This window comes from Bufo bufo, chromosome 3, assembly GCF_905171765.1.
Source record: "Bufo bufo chromosome 3, aBufBuf1.1, whole genome shotgun sequence".
Taxonomy (NCBI): Eukaryota; Metazoa; Chordata; class Amphibia; order Anura; family Bufonidae; genus Bufo; species Bufo bufo.
The window spans coordinates 130,726,717-130,753,424 of record NC_053391.1 but is presented as its reverse complement, the minus strand read 5'-3'; the positions used below and the strand labels follow the sequence as shown (position 1 = coordinate 130,753,424).

Here is a 26,708-nt window from a genome sequence, read left to right as displayed (position 1 = left end):
CTGCTTTTTTTTTTTTTTTTTGTATGCAATTTATGGCATTTTATTCTTGTTACAACACATGAGATTTATGATCCAGTTATATCTCAGAAGCAAAATTCATCACATATATTAGATTTGGCGATAGGACGTTTCGACCTGTCAAGGCCTTCCTCGGCGGTCTATTATCTAAGGCAAAACAATATAGATGTCATGAGTTATTGGATGATATAGACCTCCGAGGAAGGCCTCGCCAAATCTACCGGTAATATATGTGATCAATTTTGCTTCTGAGATCTAACTGGATCATAAATCCCGTGTGACGTAACACAAATAAAATGCCATAAATTGCAGACAAAAAAAGCAGTGTGCCGCAATTTTCTATTAGATCTGTAGTTGTTGTTGATACTATTTTGGAGTGTGTGTGACTTTTTCATTGTTTTAAATTTTTTGGGGTAAGAGAAGTGATGAGAAAATGGCTAATTAGCCATTTTGATACTTTTTTCCATTACGCCATTCGCCGTATTGGAATTTTTTTTTTATATTTTAATAGTACGGTCATTTTTTTTTTTAGCGCAGTGATGCCTATGATGTTTATATTTGTTTTTTTGTTTTTTTATTCTAAGAAAGGGGGGTGATTTAAAATCTTTTTTTTTATATATTTATTTATTTTTAAAATGTTTTTGTAGCCAGTCTAAGAGGCTACCATATGCACAATTTTTTTTTAATTTTTTGTTCAATATTAACATACTGCATACAGCAGCATAGTAATATGTGAATTGCTGATTTCTTATGTTGGCCTACCACCTGCTGGCCAACATAAGAATTGCAGCTCTAATACACTGGGTTTCTTCAGACCCAGCCTATTAGAGTGAATTGCCGGCATCCCCATTGGTCGCACGGGGATGCTGGTATTAAGCCGGAAGCGCGCGCTTCTGGGTTTTTCACTCTATAGATGCCTTGATCACACTCTATCACGGCATCTAAAGGCTGTAATGACCGTGATCGGCATTATTACCGGTCGCGGTCATTAGCTGCAGGCATCTGCTATTTAAAACAGCAGAGACCCGCCAGCCATGGTGCCCGCTGCACGTTCGAGTGGGCACCATGTTTACACATTGCTCCAGCGCCATATATGTACTGTGCAGGTAGTGAAAGGGTTAAACGGATTTGTTTGTTTTTTTCTTTTCATATCACACCTTCAGGTCTTCAAATCTTTATTTTAAAAAAAGGTTACAGAAACATATTGAAATGTCTGCACGTATACATTAAAAAAAGAAAGAACTTCGAAATTGTATAAATTTTTTTTTTTTTTTTTTTAGGTACATCTAACGTATATGGTAAACATACACTAAAAGCTAGATGTGAGCAGCCCCTTATGGTGGTTTAACAAACACACTCTTTTTTTAAAATTTATAATAAAAATAAAAACCCATGTTTCTAATGCAGGATTTTGAGCCAGAGCCAAAGCCAGAAGTGGATCCAGTCGGAAGAGAAGTAAAATTCCTTACTTTATAGTTACTATTCTTTTTGTGTCCACTTACATGTAACTTTTTTTCCAGGCATTTGTCTTCCCTGGCAAGGTATTTTTCTTAAGATCCGGTGACATACCGGGCCTAGCAGTGAGCCAGGTGATGTCACCAGCACTAATGGGCAGTCTTTAGCACTGCCCTACCCTGTAAAACAGGCTAGGGCAGTGCTAAAGACCACCCATTAGTGCCGGTGGCCTCACCGGAATCACTGCTAGGCGGAAGCAATGCAGGGCAAGGGGGAGCATCGGAGCATGAAATGCTCAGGTGCTCAACTCTGAGTGGCTGAATGAGGGAAGAAGGGGTTTTGTCCGGGTTCAGAGCTGAACCCTGACAACCCCTTTAAGGCCTCATGCACCTGGCCATAGTATTAGTCTGAGTGCGATCCACATTTATTGCAGAAAGCAAGAGGACCTATTGATTTATAAAAGTCCTAAAAAAATAAAAAAATTAGGACATTTTGCAGACAAGAATAGTCAGTTCTAGTAGAAAAATGCAGCACGCATACCTCTGGTATCTATTTTGCGCATCTGCGGTTTGCACATTGCAAAATGGATACTGTCATGTGCATATGCCTTAACTACAAAGAACTGCATGACAGTGATTGTATATTTTAACTTTAGTAGAACTGGTTGTGTTTTCTTTACTAAGGCCTTATGCTCTTGTCCATTTTAAGTCTGTAAAAAAAAAAAAAAATTTAATTTGTGAACAGTGCAATGCAGCAGTGGTGGCTGCGCTTGTATACTGTAAGTTAAGTGGCCGGGAATCGCGGGAGCGAGCTTGTATAGAGGCCAGCATATGCACATTACCTCCCGACCACCTCGTATCTCTAAGGGCCCTTGCACACGACTGTATGCACTCCAAGACATACGGTCCGTTATTTTATGAGTGCAGGACAATAGTCCCACGGGCGGCCCGACGTGAACAGAATCATTGTAATCTATCGTGCTGTGTGCTCCAGTGCGCACAATCAATGCCGCTCCGGGACATATGTCCCGCTCACGGACCGTATGTCTCGGAGGGCATACGGTCGTGTGCAAGGTCCCTAATTGCCTAAGCTTCCTACCCGGTCGAGCTGGTTCCTCCTATAGAACAGGGCATGCACTTCCGCCTTGGAGCTGTTCTTTAGAACTATTACAACAGAGAAAAAAAAAAACAATCTGCTGAAGGTCCGCTACCCCGAGGCTGCTAATGATTCTACTACACTAGCAACCTTGGGAGTGCGCACTCCCTACTTGCCTGTGCCATCACTAAAAGGAAGTGGCCATGCCCCTGCCAGCTAAGAAACGGTTCTCACAGACCTGCAGCGAAGGGAGCAAAGCAGGAGGTGAGACAACCCCTTTAAATGTCAATCTGTCCTAATTCTATTTCCCGTCCTCTACACAATGACTGGAGCTGTGCTCAGCTGATGGGTGGGGGATGCTGAGTCGGACCCCCAACAGTTTGAGATTGGTGACCTAGCCTAATGTTATGGAAAATCCCTTTGAGGAATTTAGCAATTTCTCATCAGAACGCGATTGATTCTGACTTTATCCTTTGATCATGAAATAATGGAAGAGTAAATTTGTAGATGAGGAGAATGTTTTTGTTTTTTCAGTGGTGCAGTATTATGCTAATGCCATTCATAGGAGCTCTTTGAGACAGATTCTTAAAGGGGTGGTCTCATGCATTGTTAGCGCCTAAGAACTTCATTGAGGGTTCCCTGCTCAGTGTCCTCCATCAGCCAGAATGGAGAGCCACTCTCATCCTGGCAGACTCATGCCATCTAAATGATGGGTCCATTCACACATCCGTGTGTGTTTTGCGGATCCGCAAACACGGGCAACGGCAATGTGCGTTCTGCAATTGCGGACAAGAATAGGACATGTTCTATTTTTTTCGGGAACGGAATTGCGGACCCGGAAGTGCGGGTCCGCAATTCCGGATCCGGGCAGCACATCGTGCGGCCCCTAATAATACAGTTCACTGCAGTGCTGCTTGGCAGTTGTATTCCGGGAGCGGGACCCAAGGCAATGAGTTCCCCAGTGCCTGAATTCTGTAAGGCCCCTTTCACACAAGCGAGTCTTCCGCGCGAGTGCAATGCGTGACTAACGCATAGCACCCGCACTGAATTTTGACCCATTCATTTCAGTGGCTCTGTGTACATGAGCGTTGTTTTTTTTTTTTAACACAGCAGTTCTGCGTTGCGTGAAAAACGCAGCATTTTCTACATTCTGCGTTTTTTCACGCAGCCCTGGCCCAATAGAAGGGAATGGGGCTTCAGTGAAAAACACATTGCATCCGGAAGCAAGTGCGGGTGCGATGTATTTTTCACTGTTGGTTGCTAGGAGATGTTGTTTGTAAACCTTCAGTTTTTTATCAAAATGCATTGCACCCGCGCAGACAAAACTGACTGAACTTGCTTGCAAAAGGGTGCGAGTTTCCCTGAGCGCATCCGGACCTAATCCGTCACGCTCTTGTGAAAGAGGCCTAAGTCTTTTCCTCTGACATGTTATCTTTGTGAGAATAGTATAGACAAGCTGGTACCATTTCTTCTCTTTATACAGATGGACACGCTGTCTCAGGCAGAGCAGGATTCCCTAATGAGAAATGATCAGAGGCTCGCTATTAAACCATTCAAGGGGAACCAACTAGTTATGAGATTTGCCACCAAAGGTAAGAGCCTCTCATTCTTCAAACTACCTCTTCTGTCATTCATGGTTCTTGAGTAATTAGTTTGCCCTGGCATTAAGACATCTTTCTGAGGCATGTTTGGGCAGGATTTTCCATAGCTGGCCTCCTTTATATTATTATTTGTCCTTAGCATTTGTTATCCTTAGGGTCCATTCACACGTCCGCAGAATAGGTCTGCATCCGTTCCACACATTGCAGAACGGGTGCGGACCCATTCATTCTCTGTGGGGCAGGAATGGATGCAGACAGAACACTGCATGCTGTCCGCATCCGCATTTCCGGAATGCGCCCCCGATCTTCCGGTACGCGGCTCCGTAAAAAAATAGAACATGTCCTATTCTTGTCCGCAATTTCGGACAAGAATAGGCAGTTCTATGGGGGTGCCGGCCGGGTGTATTGCAGATCCGCAATACACTACGGATGTGTGATTGGACCCTTAAGAGTGTTGTCCAGGATTGAGGGGTCTCATGTCAGTGGGCAGTGTCTGGTATTGCAATGCATCTTCAGTTAGGTCAGTGAGACTAAGCTGCGATGCCTGATACAACCCATGCACAAGAGTGGTGCATTTTCAAGCAGACCCTTTTTTCTTGTCTTGGACAGCCCCTGTTATGCGTATTTTGTTGGAAAATATGGATGTGATTAGAAGGGATTTCATATCTGAATTAGATGAAAATAAGCAGATTTAGTATTACTTTGTCCATTGTCAGAGTGATGCTTTGCTTTACTGTGGAGCTGTTTTTAACCTGGATCGCTCCATTGTATACACACGTCCAATTCCAAGTCATGTCTCCAGTGCAGGCCACAGGTCTTTTCCAGCCTGCGGCCTGAAACGCCCGTGGCCCTGCACCATTTGTACACTGCCTTAGGCCTCTTGCACACAAACTTTTTTTTTTTTCCCTTTTGCGTTCCGTATACGGAACCATTCATTTCAATGGATCTGCAAAAAAAAAAAAAAAAAAACGGAATGTACTAATACCTTCCGTTTCTGTTTTTCCTTTCCGTTCAAAGATAGAGCATGTCCAATTATTGTCCACATAACTGACAAGGATAGTACTGTTCTATCAGGGGCCAGCTGTTCCGTTCCGAAAAAAACGGAATGCACACGGACGTCATCCGTATTTTTTGCAGAGCCGCGTTTTGCGGACCACAAAATACTGAAAAAGCCATACGGTTGTGTGCAAGAGGCCTTATATAGTGGCCTATAAGGGTGAACAACAGCTCAGGAAGCCATGGGCTCCCATGCACTGCCGCAGTATTCAACTCTGTCACTGTCCTGAGGACAGCAATACAGTTGAATCCAGAAGGGCATCTGCAGCCAGCCGCCAAGTACATGAGTACCTTACGCTTGCAGCATCAAGTACTGCTGAGGGCATTGGATCATATTGTACCCGGCCAGCAGCTGTGAGGAGGCCTTGTGCGGCCCCAGTAGGGTCTGTGGCCAGTCTGCCCCTGGAAGTAACAGACTGGTTTACTGATACATTTCATTTCCCATGATTGTGTTACTGTAGATGCTTTCTACTCCCTAATATGATGTTTTTGGTTTGTTAGATGACAAGAAAGAGATGGGAGCAGCACGAAGAAGCCAATATTACTTGAAGTATGGAAATCCAAACTACGGTGGCATGAAAGGAATCCTCAGCAACTCATGGTACATGGTGTTTAGGAAAATGTGTTGCACAGAGATTGTACTTTTCCCTTGTACAACCTGTCAATGAACCCTTAGAGAATTTGGCTCCAAAAACAGGGACTTTGCTTGGATGAGCGGTTCATTCCAGCAGAGGAACAGATCACTGGAGTTACAGCGTCCGTCATAGCCGGATGCTGCCGCACACCGCCTGATCCACATTGACTATGAGATCTGGCAAGGATCCAGCAGGTTTCCAGCAGAATGCTGGCATTTATTTCGGAAACCCGCTGGATCTCCATCTGATCCCATCATAGTCAATGGGGATCCTGTGGGGTGCGGCAGTGTCTGGTACTGCCGGATAGGTAACTCCAGCAGTCTGCTCCTCTGTCAGAACAGACTACTGGAGTTAAATGCTGGAGATGTGAACCTACTCCTAGAGGAGGATAATGCAGCATTTATACTCATTTTAGAGATCGTTGCCTACAGTACAGACAGTAGCTCTGGTATCTGTGTGTACCATGGTGCCTTGTCCAGGCCTCACATAGATGGGACCAGCGCACATCTGTTAGAAGCTATAGTTTATATATGTTGTATCATATTTTGAGCAGGGTGCCTGGGATAAACAGATGCAGATCTACGGCATAGGAGAAGCTGCTGTGGTTGGCAATAGCCTGGAGGAGATTTAGTGACAACAGCAGATTTTACTGGACTACACAGATTTGCACTTGTCCGAGATTGCATTCGAGGATTATTCCAGTTCCATGAGCCATGGACATGCTGCTTTATTTATTACTTAGACACCCACAAGAGACAGCAATGACCTCAGATATGAGAATTTACATGGCAAGCTGCAGTATTCAAAGTCTCTTGCCTTAATTTCGACTTTAATCCTGTAATGAAGAAAACGTTTAATTGGACATTAATGCTGCACATCACTTGTCGCCCGATCCCGGTGTATTATGTTAGAATTTATGCGATGAGAGATTGACAAATCTATAAAAAAAAAAAAAAATCATAATTAAAAAACTCTTTCTAATATATGTAGGAAAAAAAGATACCATTCACGCCGTGGCCAAAGAGATTTAACTAAAAAGAGGACGTTTATTGGAGATGATGCACCTGCCTACAAGCACCTTCATTCAGGTAACAGAGGATGTTAGCTGGAATACATTGCCACTGATGCAAGCATAGGCGCTCTGGTGATGTTTCTAGCATATATATGTCATTATCCCAGTGCTTGCCAGTGTATCAAATATATTTGCATACATTACCACTGACTTGCATCGTAAAGGGGAAAAAAAAAAGCCTTTGGCCTATGTCGTGCTTTTTATACCCTGTGGACACCTTAAGGGTATATATTGGGAGCTCCTCCTGTAGTATACCCCATACGCAGGGAAAACTGAGGTTTCAACATAGCCTTACACCATATAGTACTGTGTGCTGTTTAGCCATATGGTTGTGGTGTTAGTTTTGCGCCTATTTTTAATAATTTTACCAAAAAAAATATACCGTAATGTCTGGTCTAGAATAATTTTCAGTGTCCTGTATGTTCAGACAAAAATATGTGCATCAGTGTTTAGATATATGTAGCTTTATCTTAACATATACCCCCGATATGTGCTGCACCCAGCATATGCCAAGTATCCTTTTTGGTATATGCGGGGCTTTATATTCATCAGCATTATTATTATACTATTGAAGCCTATGGCAACCTTTACAGTGGAATATGCTTCATCCCTCCATCAGATGCAGAATGAGATGTGTACACAGCCTAATGCTGACATGATGTTATACAGGATAATGTATTTCACTAGCCTGGTCCACCACAACCATTTTAGTATATCCTGTAATGTAAGTGGCAATATTTATAGGAGGGCAGCGATCAAGGCTCTTGAACTCAGTAGCTTGGCTGATAGGTTGAATATTTGCCTGATATATAGGCCTGGTGAATGTTCCAGAGGAGCCTATAGAAGAAGAGGAGGAAGAAGAGGATATGGATGAGGATGACCGTGTTGTTGTAGAGTACAGAGATGAGCTTCAAGCTTTTAAAAGAGAGCGGGAGGGGGCAAGACGTTCTGCAGCTAGCACCTCAGACTCTGACGAAATGGACTATGACCTGGAGCTGAAGATGATCTCCACTCCATCGCCAAAAAAGAGCATGAAGATGACCATGTATGCCGATGAGGTGGAGTCGCAGCTGAAAACCATCAGGTAAGGGCCTGCCTGGCATGTGCCGTGTTCGGGGTGGGGTTAACGAATAAGCAGTTGTAATCAAAAAATATTGCACCTTTCATGAGGAAGTCGCTGTACGATCCAGGTTTCTCCTTGTCACCAAAGATTGAAGCTGAACATTATGAACTGGTGACAAATCGGATGAACTCGTAGTGAAAGAAAACAAGTAGGATTGGAGTTCTCATATGGAATGTATTTCCATGTCTAATTTTATGAAACATAAGTACATTCTCTTTTATAATGTAGTGTGGGTTCAGCAGTAAAGAAGTGAAACCTGTAAAGTTTTTGACTTTAGAATCAGCTGTTCATTTGTAAAGTATCATTGGATATTAAACAGTTAATGTCTTCTACGACTCCCGTATACAGGAACTCGATGAGATCAGAGTCTACTAGCGTGAAAAATCGAATTGGAAATAAAACCTCTTCTGAGAAGCCAAGTGACATCCGGCTCCTGCTGGAGGAGAAGAGACAGAGCGGTACAAGTAGACAGGCCACTGGTGTCAAATCTGGTAGGACTGGCTAGACACGGTTATTGTAGTCCTGTTATAACATGTTCCAAACTGCTGTGACGTTTACCACCGGGTCAGTCATGGTGAATTTGAAAGGTCTTCCAGTTTTTAATCAGTTGATATTGCTGTGTGATGTATTCTATTTTTTGAAGTGTGCTTATTTTTTTGTATAATTTTTCTACACACACAGACTGGCATTTCTTTTTTCTTTTTTGCACAATGCTGCATGATTTATTTTACTCACTTATATAGTGCTGACATATTTTGCAGTTCTTTACAGATATCACTCGCTTTCCCTAGTGGAGCTGACAATCTAAGTTCCCTATCATATTTTAACATAATCCCACCTGTTAAAGGAGTTTTCCCATCTCGGACAATGGGAGCAAATAGTAAACTCAGCCGGCAAAGTGAAGGAGTGCGCACCACGCTTGTGCGGCTGCCCTACATTCTTATGGAAGTGGTGGCCGTGCAAGTGTGGTGCGCTCCTATTCATTTCTATGGGGATTCTGAAAATAGCTGAGCACGCCGCTGTTTTCAGCGGGCCAATAGGAACTATTGGCGGTGGCCGGACCCAGCACTGCCAGCCACATTTTAGAGACGGGACCCGCACCTTTCAGACAATGGAGGCATATTCTAGCGCTATGCTCCCATTGTCTGAGATGGGAATACCCCTTTAACATCCAGCGGTGTGTGTTTACTGCACGGGGTGGGAAAGGGTTAAAATACTTATTTTATACCTTTTTTGGGCCATATTCCCTATTTGTATTTCTGCCATTGTGCTCCGTTATAGGAAAACTCTAAAAAATAACGGAGGCACCGAATCACTCACATGTTACATAAAACATGACACCTGATGGGATCCCCTGGACTATAGTGGGGTCTTTTGGGTTTCGGTCATATGACCCTGCATTTTACCGGACATGCATTTGTACTTTATTTTTAAGGGTGTCTGTGATGGAAGCCCCTAAGAGAGCCTTTGACACAGATGTGAATGTGGCCTTATACCAGTACAATAATCACCTGTCTGCACCGTGGCCCTGGATTGAGTCCTGTGTAATGTATCTTGAGTAGTGTTGGTCACTTGGATAGTCAGTCACGTCACCAATGGCATTCATTTAGCAATCGGATGATATTGGAGACGGGCCTGGTGTGCCATTAACATTATATTCTGGAAAGACACTGTATAATACCATATAAGAACAGTTGTATTATAGAATCTGTTTTTTTTTTTTGGCTCCCCTACACAGATGTGCGGCAGAGGCTTGGGAAAAGACCACATTCGCCTGAACCAAGGAAGGTTTTGAGTAAGGTTCCAGAATCTCGCAGAGAACCCATTTCCGATGTGCATAGCCGGCTCGGTGTACCGAAACAAACTGAAGGGAAGGGGCTGTACTCTGACAGCAAGGAGAAGAAAACAGGTGAGATGTTCAATGCTTGTGCAGGTAACTCCAAATGAAAAATTATTGTTCTATTTGCCTGTTAATGTACAGTGCGTATTACTCTGAATAAGAGCTGTCATGACTCTGGTTACAGCTCCATTATTATTAACCAGTTATGCACGCACAGTGAATGTGTCATTCCATAGTATCACTGCATTTCAGAATCAAAAAACACATGATAAAACCATAACAAAACCACACGTATTACGTGTTTTTTTTTTTTTTTTTTGTTCTAGACCACAATCTGCGTAGAAGCTGTAGGAAAATTTTAATCAAGATCCATTGTCAAGTTGCCTCATTATTTTTATATGCATTGAGAGAATAGTAATATTGCTTGTGAAGATGGACCTAGCCTTTAACCTCTTGGTGAACACTCATACACCTTTTTACAGTGGTCACTGAGGGGCCTTAGGCTGGGCCTTTCCACAGTGGCCCAGTCTAAGCGCTGCACAGGTCTCCCATGCAGCGGAGAGCAGGGGCTTAGGCTACTTTCACATTTGCGGCAGAGAGATCCGGCAAGCAGTTCCATTGCCGGAACTGCCTGCCGGATCAGGCAAAATGTATGCTAACTGATGGCATTAGTAAGACTGATCAGGATCCTGATCAGTCTTAAAAATGCCTGATCAGTCGAAAAAATGCATTGAAATGCCAGATCCGTCTTTCCGGTGTCATCCGGCAAAAACGGATCCGGCATTTATTTTTTCACCTTTTTTTCAGTCTGCGCATGCGCATACCGGAAGGACGGATCCGGCAATCCGGTATTCTGAATGCCGGATCCGGCACTAATACATTCCTATGGGAAAAAATGCCTGATCCGGCATTCAGGCAAGTCTTCAGTTTTTTTAGCCGGAGATAAAACCGTAGCATGCTGCGGTTTTCTCTTTTGCCTGATCAGTCAAAACGACTGAACTGAAGACATCCTGATGCAAACTGAACGGATTACTCTCCATTCAGAATGCATGAGGACATACCTGATCAGTTCTTTTCCGGTATAGAGCCCCTGTGACGGAACTCTATGCCGGAAAAGAACAACGCAAGTGTGAAAGTAGCCTTAGCTCTCGCATAAATGCTGCGCTCCTGGTCTAACAGCCCAGACTGGTAGGAGCGCTGATGCTAGGCTGTCTAACCACTTACTTGACACGGGTATGTAGGAGGTCACAGGGTGCCGATGCCTGTGCTGCAGGCCAGAGCCTAGTGTAGGCCTCAAGCCTACCTCCAGCACTTCATTAAAATGCATTGCACTATTGGACTAGTGCATTGTATGTAAGAAGTGATCAAAAGATCGCTTATTACAATCCCCTTGTGGGACTATTAAATAGTTGTTAAGGCTGGAAAAAGACAAAAGTCTATTAAGTCCAAACTGTAATCCTGCTATATTGATCCACGGAACAGATCCCTGGATCAAATTAAATAAAAAAAAATCCAATAAAAAATGCTTTTAAAAATAAATTAAAAATCCAGAATTGGTGCTTTTTGCTTATTTGCCATTTAAAAAAAAAGAAATAAAAAGTGATCAAAAAGCATTATGTATCCCAAAATTATGCCAATGAAAAGACGTCCCACAAGAATCAAGCCCTCACACAGTTCCTTAAAAAAGTAAAGTTAAAAAGTTATGGGTCTTGGGATGTGGCGATGCAAAAAGATTTTCTTGTTTAAAAAAATCGATTTTATAATACAAAAGTAGTAAAACTATATGTATTTGGTATCGCTGTAATAAAGAGAATAATGTTATCGTGATATTTATGCCGAAAAATGAACACCACAAAATTTATCATTGCTGCTTTTTCTTATCTCCCTCCCAAAATGGCACCATTAAAAACAACAGCTTGTCCCACAAAAAACAATTTGGGGGGGCCCCATATGAATACATAGACGGAAAAATAAAAAAGTTATAGCTCTTGTAAGGCAACGATGAAAAAAAGCGATTTCTGCTACAAATTTTCTGCAGCTTATTACAGTAGAATACACGTTAATGGATTTTTTAAAACTATTTCCCTGATAAAGATATACATACAGTGCCTTGCAAAAGTATTCACCCCCCTTGACTTTTTTTTGTATTTTGGTGCCTCACAACCTGGAATTAACATGGATTGTTTGAGGATTTGCATCATTTAATTTACAGAACATGCCCACAACTATGAAGATGTTGTTGCTTTTTTGGGGGTTTTTTTGTGAAGCAAACAACAAATAGGACAAAATAACAGAAAAGGTCAATGTGCATAACTATTCACCCCCCTGAAGTCAATACTTTGTAGAGCCACCTTTTGTGGCAATCACAGCTCCAAGTCACTTTGGATAAGTCTCTATGAGCTTGCCACATCTTACCACTGGGATTTTTGCCCATTCCTCCTTGTAGAACTGCTCTAGCTCCTTCAAGTTGGATGGTTTCCGCTTGTGAACAGCAATCTTTAAGTCTGACCACAGATTTTCTATTGGATTGAGATCTGGGCTTTGACTAGGCCATTCCAACACATTTACATGTTTCCCCTTAAACCACTCAAGTGTTGCTTTAGCAGTGTGTTTGGGGTCATTGTCCTGCTGAAAGGATAACCTCCATCCTAGCCTCAAATCACTCACAAGAGTGGTACAGGTTTTGCTCAATAATGTCCATGTATTTAGCACCATCCATCTTTCCCTCAACTCTGACCAGTTTCCTAGTCCCGGCTGCTGAAAAACATCCCCACAGCATGATGCTGCCACCACCATGTTTCACTGTGGGTATTGTGTTCTTTGGGTGATGTGATGTGTTAGGTTTACGCCAGATATAGCGTTTTCTTTGATGGCTGAAAAGTTCAATTTTAGTCTCATCAGACCAGAGCACCTTCCTCCATACATTTTGGGAGTCTCCCACATGTCTTTTCGCAAACTCACAACGTGCCTTTTTGTTTTTAGCTGAAAGTAATGGCTTTCTTGCCACTCTGCCATAAAGCCCAACTCTATGGAGCGTACAGCTTATTGTCGTCCTATCTACAGATACTCCAGTTTCTTCTGTGGAACTCTGCAGCTCCTCCAGGGTTACCTTAGGTCTCTGTGCTGCATCTCTGATTAATGCCCTCCTTGCCCTGTCTGTGAGTTCTGGTGGGCGGCCATCTCTTGGCAGGTTTGCTGTTGTGCCATGTTCTTTCCATTTGGTTATGATAGATTTGCTGGTGCTCTTGGGGATCATCAAAGATTTGGATATTTTTTTATAACCTAACCCTGACTTGTACTTCTCAACAACATTGTCCCTTACTTGTTTGGAGAGTTCCTTGGTCTTCATGGCAGTGTTTGGTTAGTGATGCCTCTTGCTTAGGTGTTGCAGCCTCTGGGGCCTTTCAAAAAAGGTGTGTATATGTAATGACAGATCATGTGACACTTAGATTGCACACAGGTGGACATCAGTTCACTAATGATAGTTCACTAATGATGTGACTTCTGAAGGTAATTGGTTGCACCAGAGCTTTTTATGGACTTACTAATAAAGGGGGTGAATACATACGCACATGCCAATTTTCTGTTTTCTAATTCTAAACAATAGTTTTATTTATATATTTTTCTCATTTCACTTCAACTTAGGCTACTTTCACACTGGCGTTTTGGTTTCAGTTTGTGAGATCCATTCAGGGCTCTCACAAGCGGTCCAAAGCGAATCAGTTTTGCCCTTATGAATTCTGAATGGAAAAGGATCCGCTCAGAATGCATCAGTTTGCCTCCGTTCCGTATCCATTCCGCTTTGGAGATGGACACCAAAACGCTGCTTGCAGCATTTTGGTGTCCGTCTGACGAAACTGAGCCAAACTGATCTGTCCTGGAACACAATGTAAGTCAATGGGGACAGATCCATTTTCTATGACACAATCTGGCACAATAGAAAACGGATCCGTCCCCTATTGACTTTCAATGGTGTTCAAGACGGATCAGTTTTGGCAATGTTAAAGGGAATCTGTCACCTGCTTTTAGCATTTTAAGCTTTCAACATTGCCATGTTCAATAAAGTACCTTATTTCCTGCAGTGGTCTTCTTACTTTATTTCGTTTTGTCATTTTGATAAAAAAGCTCTTTTTCTGATATGCTAATGAAGCTCCAAGGTGCCCAGAGGGGCGTTTTTTATTTTTTTTTACCTCTCTGGAGCCCAGTGATGCACCCCTGCAGTGCCCAGCCCGCCTTAATTTGAATCCCAAGAACGCCTCCTGATCCTGAAATAACTTCCCACAGCCCCGGCAAATGGTTCAGCCCCCTCATCTTCTACCTTCAAGAAATTCCCCGTTCTTCTTCCTGTCGGCCGCCAGAAATCTCGCGCAGGCGCAGTACTGCCTGCGCGATCATAAAGCTCCTGAGGGCAACAGCATCAAAAGTCTCACTGGGCATGCGCCGAGCCCAGTTATGTAATCTGAGCGCTGTTGCCTCAGGAGCTTGATGATTGTGCAGGCCGCGGGCGGTACTGCTCCTGCGCAAGATTTCTGGTGGCCGACAGGAAGAACGGGGCATTTCTTGAAGGTAGAAGATGACGTGGCGAGGGGGCGGAACCGTTTGCCTCGGCTGTGGGAGGTTATTTCAGGAACAGGAGGCGTTCTTGGGCTTCAAATTAAGGCGGGCTGGGCACTGCAGGGGGGCTTCACTGAGCTCCAGAGAGGAAAAAAAACGCCCCTCTGGGCACCTTGGAGCTTCATTAGCATATCAGAAAAAGAGCTTTTTTTTCAAAATGACAAAACGAAATAAAGTAAGAAGACCACTGCAGGAAATAAGGTACTTTATTGAACATGGCAATGTTGAAAGCTTGAAATGCTAAAACCAGGTGACAGATTCCCTTTAAAGACCATACAAACAAATCCGTTCTGAACGGATGCATGCGGTTGTATTATCTGAACGAATGCGTTTGTGCAGATCCATGACGGATCCGCACCAAACGCAAGTGTGAAAATAGCCTTAGACTATTGTGTACTGATCCATCACATAAAATTCAGATTAAGAAAACATTGAACTTAAGACTTTAATGTAACAATATACAAAAAAAGTCACGGGGGGTAAATACTTTTGCAAGGCACTGTGTGTGTATGTATATGTGTGTGTAATACTATATATATAATATGATATGTAAACATTTGCACGACTAAAATATACGGACTAGAGCTCAGATATGAAATTAACGGCCAGAATATTAACTTTCAATGATACTAGGATAACCGCTCTAGATTTGTAATATTACGGGCCCCGCACTCGACTGAATACGAGCATCGGAATTAAAAGTACTTACTGGTTCTGTGTCAAAGAAAAAGAGGGGAGGGCGCCAAAAGTGATCGAAGAAAGAAAGCTGATGCTGTCACACAGGACCTTTTCACGTACCCCCTCCCTAAACAAAAAGAGAGGATACATGCTCTGTCACATTGGGTGGGAGATTTCTTCTACTAAAAGTTTTAGGTAGACATTTTTTATCTGGTTTTGGTGATTGTGAAGATATGGACATCCTGAACATTTATTTTTAGGAGGTGTTGTGCATCTGAGAGTCTCAGATTTATGCCTGTTCTCTTCCAGACTTTGGTTTTTCAGGTTTCAAAGGGTGAACTGGGGGGCAGGTTAAAAACCGTCAGAGGCTCCATTTACGGCTCAAAAACTGCTAGTCAGAAATAACGGGGACCTGCATGCACCTTCTCCCTTGACATTATAGTCAATAGGTTATTTTATGCTCCATTCCATTCAGTTATCTGCTGAATCTAACAGTTTAGGTTATTTTTGTTCTTCTGCTTCTGTAATGGAGAAGAGTGGAAATAAATTGCGTTGATGTGAAAGAGGCCTTAGATCAACCTTATATGTTGTCATCCTTTGCAGGAGGCTTGTGGAATCGATTAGGAACAGCACCAAAAGACAAAGTCAAAACTGTGGAGAAAGGACAGAAGGTCAGCACAGCTCCAGAAGAAGATGACTCCGTGTTGCAGCAAGCCTGGGGAGCTTTAATTAAAGAGAAGGAACAGATTCGGCAAAAGAAAAGCCGTTTGGACAACCTGCCTTCCTTACAGATTGAAATCAGCCGGGAGAGCAGTTCTGGCTCTGACACAGACTCATGATCATGATGATAGACTTGCGTTTCTTGGGACAATGGCTTCCTGTAGCATGGCAGCAACTTGAAAATGTGCCGCTCCTGCCTTTCAGACAATTGTTTTATACTGAAGCTGAGACGCCAATAGTGGTAGCTGTGTTCTCAACAAGGCTCTGCAAAATTGATGGCTCAGTCTACCTGGGGATTAAAATGTATTGGTTAATATGCAGTGTTTCCTTTTTATATCTGATGTAAACTTACTGTGAATCAGGATAAAACACCTTTCATTTTAAATAGTTTTTTTTTTCTTTGTGTTTTTTTTTTTTTTTTTACTTGGAGGGGGGTCTGTTTTTAACCTTCTGGACATATATCTCTGACGTGATGTCTGCTATATAACTTTCATTGCCTGTGGGCTGTAATCACTAGTTGTGAATCTGCATCCTGAGTAAATGTGTGGTCCATCTGATGATACTCAATATTTTGTATATCTTTATCTTTTTAGATTCCTTACATGTTGTACCGAGAACTAAAGGTTTCACCAGTTAAAATTTGCTTGTAATTCACAACTAGGATGCACAGGGTGAAATTGACTTTAAAACATACTAAATCGCAGCCCTCTTTGTTTTATGGACCTGCAAATCAGGGGGAAATGTGTTCAACCCTTGTTGGGATCTTTTTTAGGTTAGACTTTATTTGTGGTATTTACAGCTAAGATAGCACCATTCATGCAATAACCATGATCCTTACAGTTGTTCATTTTAAAGGGGTTCTCCGGGAATTAAAAAAATTAAAATACTTAAATATTATTTTCTAATAAATATATTCACAAATGCCTTTCATTAGTTAGAATGGCTTGTTTTGTCTATGGAGCAATCATTAGGAGAAATAAAATGGCCGCCGTCCTATCAGTACACACAACACCTGTCCTAATCGCACAGGAGGACAAGTTACTTCACCACAATGAGCAATAGTGCTGTCTCATCCTCCTCTCTCCTTGTCAGGAATCATGATCCTGAATACAGGTGAATCTCTGTGAGAATGGAGACGACGAGGAGACATGAGAGGAGGTGGGGATGTGGCTAATGAGCAGCAGCACTTGAATGCAGTCTCCATTACCACAGTCTGTCCTGTCCTCCTCTCTGTACTTCATGTCTCCTGATGAACTAAATTCCCCAGAGATTCAGCTAAAGTTCTTATTATCTGTATTCAGGATCAGTAGAGCAGAGAGGAGGATGAGGCAGCTCTTTACCTCAGTGTTGTAAAGTAACTTGTCCTCCTGTGTGATTAAGACAGGTTTTGTGTGAACTAATGGGACAGCGGCCATTTTGTTTCCCCTGATGATTGCTCCCCAGACAAAACGAGCCATTATAAATAATGGAAGGTATTTGAGAATATATTTATAATAAAGTAATATTTAATTATTTTCATTTTCTTAATTCCCAGAGAACCACTTTAATATAACAGTTAACCCCTTAGTAACCACCCATACGCCTTTTTACAGCAGTCACTAAGGGAGGGGTCTTAGGCTGGCCCAGTCTAAGCACTGCACGGGTCCCCCATAGAGGGGACCCGGCTCTCACATGAGAGCTGTCGTCCTGCTCTAACAGCCTGGTCCGACAGGAGTTCTGATCCGGGCTGTTTTTAACACTTTACATGCCACGGGCAATGGTGCCAGCCACATGTAAAGCGCTGAGAGAGGGAGCGGACTTCCTCTGTCTCCCATCGGCACCCTGCAAATGCAATCACGGGATGCCGATGTGTGTGATGCCTGGCTGGGGTCTGATGTAGGCCACAAACCAACCTTGAGTAGTTCCCAGCAGTCTGCGCCTCTCTGACCATGTTCTGGACCCCAGAGTGTTTACATCTGGCACTGCATGGGCATGGTCACATGCTCTTCTGCAGCCAATGACTCACCACTGAAACCAATTATTGGCTACAGCAGAGCATGTGACCATGCCCATGCAGTTCGAGATTTAAAGGGAACCTGTCACCTGGATTTTGGGTATAAAGCTGAGGACATGGGTTGCTAGATGGCCGCTAGCACATCCGCAATACCCAGTCCCCATAGCTCTGTGTGCTTTTATTGTGTAAAAAAAACGATTTTATACATATGCAAATTAACCTGAGATGAGTCAGAGCTTGAAAATATGACTTTTCTCTGGTCACTCAAGTAAGATATGACTGTTAATTTGCATAAAAGGCGGGAAGTACAAAAATGCATAATACTTATTGAATTCGTCTGCAAATGAAATTAAAAGTGTAATTGATATGTTTAGGGTAACACAATGAACATTTAGAAACGCTCAGTGAGGGTAGCATAGTAGAGGTGACAGGTTCCCTTTAAACACTCTGGAGACCAGAACACTGCAGGGATCAGAAAATTGAGACATGTAAGTATGAATTTTCTGTTTTAGGAGGCAGGCTGCAAGCATTGGATAAACAGTAATTACCAGAAAATCCCTTGAAAATGTACAGTGACCTTTACTTTTATGTAATGTTTTTGCATAATTGAGATCTGGTCTTTCTCGCCCATTTTCCTTGGGGGATACAGGAGACCTTGGGTATAGCTCAGCTCCCTAGGAGCCGTGACACTAAGTGAAAACTGTTAAGCCCCTACTCCAGCAGCTATACCCTCAGCCTGGAGAGAGAGACTGCCAGTTTTTGCTTAGTGTCCAAGGAGGCAAGACACTTTATTTAATTTTATTTTTTCTCTGGATTTCTTCTCTCATCCGCACTGCTGCCTCCCCCACAGAAGGCAAGGTGGACCAGGGCAGCCCTGCTCCCCTGCATCCCGCCAGCGCAAGGGTCGCCTGCACGCCAAGTCCCTCTTCCAGCGTCCTGCCACTACGGTGCCAGTAGCTGAAGGGGCGACCCTGCTGGAACGGACCGAGGGTGAAGACGGCTGATGGTGAGAGTGGCTTCTCCAGCCCAACACTCTCACGGGATACGGTGTTAAGTGGATTATTGCACTTAATGCGATGGTATCCATGTGCATGTCCCCCTTCCCTAGGCGAACTTCCTGCATTCCCACTGGATTCAGTGCGGCCATGTGCATGACCCACTTCTGGGCGGAATATGGTATGCCCTACTTCTCTGAAGTCGGTACTGTTTTTGGGCATCACCCCCTTCTTAGGCGGGCCTTTACACTCTTGCCGAATGCAGGTTTGCCCGGTGCATATCCCCCTTTTCTAGGCGGACTGCTTGCGTTCCATCGCATACTGTACTAGTCTTGTGCATGACTCCCTTCCAGGCGGCATATTGCACTTCTGTAGATACTGTGGGGCTCTGTCGATGGCCCCCTTCCCAGAGTGAATATTTACAGTGGGTGAACATTCATGCGCGCTCTGTGCATTGTATGGGCCGTTTATGCCTTCTCCCGTAGGTGGGTTGGCATTCTCACTGCTTACAGGGCTGACAGTACGTATGTCCCCCTTCCTCCCGCGACATACGTGTTTCTCTTGGGATACGATGCTAGCCACACGCCTTACACTCTTCTTCGAAGAAATCCTTCTGCTTCCATCTGGTCCGGACGTGGTCTACTTGCTCTCTGCCTGCACCGAGCTAAGCAGTGCTCATTCTCGGGTTTGGACAGTATTTTGCGGTTCCGCTTGTGGCAGTATCCACCATGCTTGTTGGCCCTTCCACCCGTGGAGGGAGTGTTCATGGCTCCTGGATGCGTACCCATTTCATCCTCCTGCTGCTTTGCTTCCCTGCGCAAGCGGTCTCATGGACGAGAGGGCTGTGTGCAGCGCCCTTCGAATTCTACGTTGGCTCTGGCGGGACTACAGTTCCCTCACCTACTACCATTCCCTTCTCTTTGGATGTGGTGTGGTATGAGTCCTTCCTATGGGCGCCCTCTGCACTTTAGTGCCGCTCTGCTGCCAGGTTCGGGCCGCTCTCCTTTGGAGGGTCACCCAACTTCTCTTGGGTGCTTCGGTTATGCCAGGTCCAGGGGACCTCCACCTTGGGTTTTTCAGGGTGTTCGCCTTCTGCGAGAGGTCCCATAACAGAGATTCAGGCTTCATGTCAGCAGAGAATCAGGCTTCACGTCGCCCACCACTGGAACAGGCCACTGTCACATATTTAGGTCCAGGCACCCAGACAGAGGAGAGAGGTCCCGTAACAGAGAATCTGGCTTCATGTCAGCACAGAATCAGTCTTCATGTCATAGCAGAGAATCGGGCTTCACGTCACCCACCACTGGAACAGGCCACTGTCACATATTTAGGCCCAGGCACCCAGGCAGAGGAGAGAGGTCCCGTAACAGAGAATCTGGCTTCATGTCAGCACAGAATCAGTCTTCATGTCATAGCAGAGAATCAGGCTTCACGTCACCCACCACTGGAACAGGCCACTGTCACACATTTAGGCCCCGGCACCCAGACAGAGGAGAGGTTCATTCAACTTTGGGTTGCCCCGCAATATAATGGTAAAATGAAAATAAAAATAGGATTGAATGAGGAAGTGCCCTGGAGTACAATAATATATTGTTAAGGGGAGGTAGTTAATGTCTAATCTGCACAAGGGATGGACAGGTCCTGTGGGATCCATGCCTGGTTCATTTTTATGAACGTCAGCTTGTCCACATTGGCTGTAGACAGGCGGCTGCGTTTGTCTGTAATGACGCCCCCTGCCGTGCTGAATACACGTTCAGACAAAACACTGGCCGCCGGGCAGGCCAGCACCTCCAAGGCATAAAAGGCTAGCTCTGGCCACGTGGACAATTTGGAGACCCAGAAGTTGAATGGGGCCGAACCATCAGTCAGTACGTGGAGGGGTGTGCACAGGTACTCTTCCACCATGTTAGTGAAATGTTGCCTCCTGCTAACACGTTCCGTAGCAGGTGGTGGTGCAGTTAGCTGTGGCGTGGTGACAAAACTTTTCCACATCTCTGCCATGCTAACCCTGCCCTCAGAGGAGCTGGGCGTGACACAGCTGCGTTGGCGACCTCTTGCTCCTCCTCTGCCTTCGCCTTGGGCTTCCACTGGTTTCCCTGTGACATTTGGGAATGCTCTCAGTAGCGCGTCTACCAACGTGCGCTTGTACTCGCGCATCTTCCTATCACGCTCCAGTGTAGGAAGTAAGGTGGGCACATTGTCTTTGTACCGGGAATCCAGCAGGGTGGCAACCCAGGAGTCCGCACACATTAAAATGTGGGCAACTCTGCTGTCGTTGTGCAGGCACTGCAGCATGTAGTCGCTCATGTGTGCCAGGCTGCCCAGAGGTAAGGACAAGCTGTCCTCTGTGGGAGGCGTATCGTCATCGTCCTGTGTTTCCCCCCAGCCACGCACCAGTGATGGGCCCGAGCTGCTTTGGGTGCCACCCCGCTGTGAACATGCTTCATCCTCATCCTCCTCCACCTCATCCTCGTCCTCCAGTAGTGGGCCCTGTCTGGCCACATTTGTACCTGGCCTCTGGTGTTGCAAAAAACCTCCCTCTGAGTCACTTCGAAGAGACTGGCCTGAAAGTGCTAAAAATGACCCCTCTTCCTCCTGGGCCACCTCCTCTTCCATCATCGCCCTAAGTGTTTTCTCAAGGAGACATAGAAGTGGTATTGTAACGCTGATAACGGCGTCATCGCCACTGGCCATGTTGGTGGAGTACTCGAAACAGCGCAACAGGGCACACAGGTCTCGCATGGAGGCCCAGTCATTGGTGGTGAAGTGGTGCTGTTCCGCAGTGCGACTGACCCGTGCGTGCTGCAGCTGAAACTCCACTATGGCCTGCTGCTGCTCGCACAGTCTGTCCAGCATGTGCAAGGTGGAGTTCCACCTGGTGGGCACATCGCATATGAGGCGGTGAGCGGGAAGGCCGAAGTTACGCTGTAGCGCAGACAGGCGTGCAGCAGCAGGGTGTGAACGCCGGAAGCGCGAACAGACGGCCCGCACTTTATGCAGCAGCTCTGACATGTCGGGGTAGTTGCGAATGAACTTCTGCACCACCAAATTCAGCACATGCGCCAGGCAAGGGATGTGCGTCAAACCGGCTAGTCCCAGAGCTGCAACGAGATTTCGCCCATTATCGCACACCACCAGGCCGGGCTTGAGGCTCACCGGCAGCAACCACTTGTCGGTCTGTTGTTCTATACCCCGCCACAACTCCTGTGCGGTGTGGGGCCTGTCCCCCAAACATATGAGTTTCAGAACGGCCTGCTGACGTTTACCCCGGGCTGTGCTGAAGTTGGTGGTGAAGGTGTGTGGCTGATTGGATGAGCAGGTGGAAGAAGAGGAGGAGGAAGCTGAGTAGGAGGAGACAGGAGGCAAAGAATGTTGCCCTGCGATCCTTGGCGGCGGAAGGACGTGCGCCAAACAGCTCTCCGCCTGGGGCCCAGCCGCCACTACATTTACCCAGTGTGCAGTTAGGGAGATATAGCGTCCCTGGCCGTGCTTACTGGTCCACGTATCTGTGGTTAGGTGGACCTTGCCACAGATGGCGTTGCGCAGTGCACACTTGATTTTATCGGACACTTGGTTGTGCAGGGAAGGCACGGCTCTCTTGGAGAAGTAGTGCCGGCTGGGAACAACATACTGTGGGACAGCAAGCGACATGAGCTGTTTGAAGCTGTCTGTGTCCACCAGCCTAAATGACAGCATTTCATAGGCCAGTAGTTTAGAAATGCTGGCATTCAGGGCCAGGGATCGAGGGTGGCTAGGTGGGAATTTACGCTTTCTCTCAAATGTTTGTGAGATGGAGAGCTGAACGCTGCCGTGTGACATGGTTGAGATGCTTGGTGACGCAGGTGGTGGTGTTGGTGGTACATCCCATGTTTGCTGGGCGGCAGGTGCCAACGTTCCTCCAGAGGCGGAGGAAGAGGCCGAGGCGGCGGCAGCAGCAGAAGAGGCCGAGGCGGCAGCAGCAGAAGAGGTAGCAGGGGGAGCCTGAGTGACTTCTTTGTTTTTAAGGTGTTTACTCCACTGCAGTTCATTCTTTGCATGCAGGTGCCTGGTCATGCAGGTTGTGCTAAGGTTCAGAATGTTAATGCCTCGCTTCAGGCTCTGATGGCACAGCGTGCAAACCACTCGGGTCTTGTCATCAGCACATTGTTTGAAGAAGTGCCATGCCAGGGGACTCCTTGAAGCTGCCTTTGGGGTGCTCGGTCCCAGATGGCGGCGGTCAGTAGCAGGCGGAGTCTCTTGGCGGCGGGTGTTCTGATTTTGCCCACTGCTCCCTCTTTGTCTTTTGCTACGCTGTTGGCTCGGTCTCACCACTGCCTCTTCCTCCGAACTGTGAAAGTCAGTGGCACGACCTTCATTCCATGTGGGGTCTAGGACCTCATCGTCCCCTGCATCGTCTTCCACCCAGTCTTGATCCCTGACCTCCTGTTCAGTCTGCACACTGCAGAAAGACGCAGCAGTTGGCACCTGTGTTTCGTCATCATCAGAGACGTGCTGAGGTGGTATTCCCATGTCCTCATCATCAGGAAACATAAGTGGTTGTGCGTTAGTGCATTCTATCTCTTCCACCCCTGGGGAAGGGCTAGGTGGATGCCCTTGGGAAACCCTGGCAGCAGAGTCTTCAAACAGCATAAGAGACTGCTGCATACCTTGAGGCTCAGACAGTTTCCCTGATATGCATGGGGGTGATGTGACAGACTGATGGGCTTGGTTTTCATGCGCCATCTGTGCGCTTTCTGCAGAAGACTGGGTGGGAGATAATGTGAACGTGCTGGATGCACTGTCGGCCACCCAATTGACTAATGCCTGTACCTGCTCAGGCCTTACCATCCTTAGAACGGCATTGGGCCCCACCAAATATCCCTGTAAATTCTGGCGGCTACTGGGACCTGAGGTAGTTGGTACACTAGGACGTGTGGCTGTGGCAGAACGGCCACGTCCTCTTTCAGCACCAGAGGGTCCACTAACACCACCACGACCATGTCCACGTCCGCGTCCCTTACTAGTTGTTTTCCTCATTGTTACCGTTCACCACAATAAGAAAAATATTATTCTGGCCAATGTATTGAATTAAAATTCAGGCCTTTTTTTTACAGACACCTAACACTGTCTGGCTATCTATTTAGGTACCGTATTACGCTAATACAGGCACACAAGTAATGACAGATTTGGTTGAATATAAATGTCAGGCCTATTTTTTACGCGCTGTGTGACAGATATACCTTTAATCACAGAATTAGACTTGTATCTGCACTGTAGCGTGTGTGTTAAGGTTTTCAGAATGACACTATCAGCACCTTGAATCTAAGATATCCTTTTTGGGATAGATTTAAAGTAGGCCTGATATAGCAGAAACTACTAATTTTGAGAATGGCAAATTTGGGAATAGTTTTTCAACCCAGAACAAAAACTGTGCTTTTACGGTCACTACAAATAATTTGACCAGCTAAAACAGTACAGATTTGGTTGAATATAAATGTGAGGCCTATTTTTTACGCGCTGTGTGACAGATATACCTTTAATCACAGAATTAGACTTGTATCTGCACTGTAGCGTGTGTGTTAAGGTTTTCAGAATGACACTATCAGCACCTTGAATCTAAGATATCCTTTTTGGGATAGATTTAAAGTAGGCCTGATATAGCAGAAACTACTAATTTTGAGAATGGCAAATTTGGGAATAGTTTTTCAACCCAGAACAAAAACTGTGCTTTTACGGTCACTAAATATAACTTGACCAGCTAAAACTGTACTGATTTGGAGGAATAGAAATGTCAGGCCTATTTTTTAGGCGCTGGGTGACAGGCTCAACTTGCCCCTGATGTAGTATATGGCCAAAAAATAACCACACTATTGATGGTTAAATGCACTTGATGAAAGCTTGACCCTGATGTAGGATATAGCAAAAAATAACCACACTATTGATGGTTAAATGCACTTGGGTGACACAGGCTCAGCCTGCACCTGATGTAGTATATGGCCAAAAAATAACCACACTATTGATGGTTAAATGCACTTGATGAAAGCTTGACCCTGATGTAGGATATAGCAAAAAATAACCACACTATTGATGGTTATATGCACTTGGGTGACACAGGCTCAGCCTGCACCTGATGTAGGATATAGCAAAAAATAACCACACTATTGATGGTTAAATGCACTTGGTGGTAGCTTGTGCTGGCGCACCACAAGCCACAAAATGGCCGCAGATCACCCCAGAAAAAAGTGATATAAAAACGCTCTGGGCAGCCTAAAAAAAGTGAGCAATTCAATATCAGCACTTCAATGATCCACAGCTGGAGATCGATCACTGAATTAAGTCTTTTGGAGGAGTTAATCTGCCTAATCTCTCCCTAACGTCGCAGCAGCAACCTCTCCCTACGCTTGTATCAGCAGAGTGACGTGCAGCGCTACGTGACCCAAGCTTATATAGAGGCTGGGTCACATGCTGCACTGGCCAATCACAGCCATGCCAATAGTAGGCAAGGCTGTGATGGCCTCTTGGGGCAAGTAGTAAGACGCTTGTTGATTGGCTGCTTTGCAGCCTTTCAAAAAGCGCCAAGAAAGCGCCGAACACCGAACCCGGACTTTTACGAAAATGTTCGGGTCCGTGTCACGGACACCCCAAAATTCGGTACGAACCCGAACTATACAGTTTGGGTTTGCTCATCCCTAGTTGTAAGTAAATGCCAGGAAAAGAGAAAAGATAAGACCGGCATCACAAAATCAGGAGACGAGGAACGAGCCCCTGAAAACAAAATATCGCTGAGAAGCGCAAGACCGGAGAAACTCTGGCCAAACGAAGTATCAGGGAAAAAGGGGACCAGATGCAGGCCCCGGAAATCTCAGCAGGGACACACTGGAGTGAGAGAAGCCATAGCAAGGCTCACAATGAAGTGAGCAGGTCTCCCCCCACCGCAAAGCAGGTGATGAAGTTAAGCGCCCTATTGAAAGGTGAAAACCCCAAAGGCGCCAAGGGAAACCGCCAACCCTTTGGAAAGGGAGGGGGTTGCAAGTAAAGGCCAGGAAAAAAGATAAGATAAGACCTGCATCCCAAAACCAGGAGACGAGGAACGAGCCTCTGAAAACAAAATATCGCTGAAAAGCGCAAGACCGGAGAAACTCCGGCCAAATGAAGTATCAGGGAGATGCAGGGCCAGGAAATCTCACCAGGGACACACTGGACTGAGAGACATGGGAGGAGAAGGAGAGTACTCCCAACAATCTAAGGAGGAAGATTCTACAAACAGGAGGAAGTCCCTCCTGAAGGAGACCATAAGGTGGAAATGCAAAGCGTAGCACAAAACCACTCAATACCAGATACTTGACGTGGGAGGATGGGAAGATCGACACGAATCCCAAGAGGTCCACAAGGCTATTGGAACCCACAAGGGGAACAATCAACCCAGGTCCCCCACAACAAACAACGATTATCATACAGAATCTGCGTGGTCCATGAACGGGGACAGGGACTCCAGAAAGGAGTACCCGGTATGGGCTCACAAGGAACCAGGAACTGAACCACCAGAGGACAACGAAAGGCAGAATATCCAAGAAAAAATGAAAAGAACCGCCATATGGGAAGGGATTGGTCATGGACAACTAGCCATTCTAAGAATAGTGGCTAGCAATCTGTATACATTGTCCCGGGGAGGGCAAGTACAGCGGCTTGGGTTGTACCACAAAATCGACAAACACCCATACTCATAAGGAATGGCGAAGTCACAATAAAGAGACTGGGAGTGACTACACGAAATGTAGAAACCAGCTGCGACCGACACACAGAAGACTCCCAGGGGGAGAAAGTACCAGACAGG

At 45.3% G+C, this 26,708-nt stretch overlaps 1 protein-coding gene across 2 annotated transcripts in view; it reads left to right on the top strand.

The window, feature by feature from the left end:
• Nucleotides 1–16,310, top strand: part of NCBP3 (nuclear cap binding subunit 3) — a 33,361-nt gene extending 17,051 nt beyond the window's left edge. Inside the window, exons 7-14 of one of the 2 annotated variants that reach the window (XM_040423581.1) lie at nucleotides 1,426–1,473; nucleotides 4,052–4,160; nucleotides 5,727–5,826; nucleotides 6,851–6,948; nucleotides 7,764–8,016; nucleotides 8,404–8,546; nucleotides 9,794–9,964; nucleotides 15,791–16,310. In XM_040423581.1, the coding sequence (XP_040279515.1) occupies nucleotides 1,426–1,473; nucleotides 4,052–4,160; nucleotides 5,727–5,826; nucleotides 6,851–6,948; nucleotides 7,764–8,016; nucleotides 8,404–8,546; nucleotides 9,794–9,964; nucleotides 15,791–16,026 (1,158 nt within the window). In that variant the 3' untranslated portion in view covers nucleotides 16,027–16,310. Of the gene's footprint in view, nucleotides 1–1,425; nucleotides 1,474–4,051; nucleotides 4,161–5,726; nucleotides 5,827–6,850; nucleotides 6,949–7,745; nucleotides 8,017–8,403; nucleotides 8,547–9,793; nucleotides 9,965–15,790 lie in introns of both variants that reach the window. The other variant, XM_040423580.1, reaches the window with a different exon arrangement.
• Nucleotides 16,311–26,708: the final 10,398 nt, after the last annotated feature.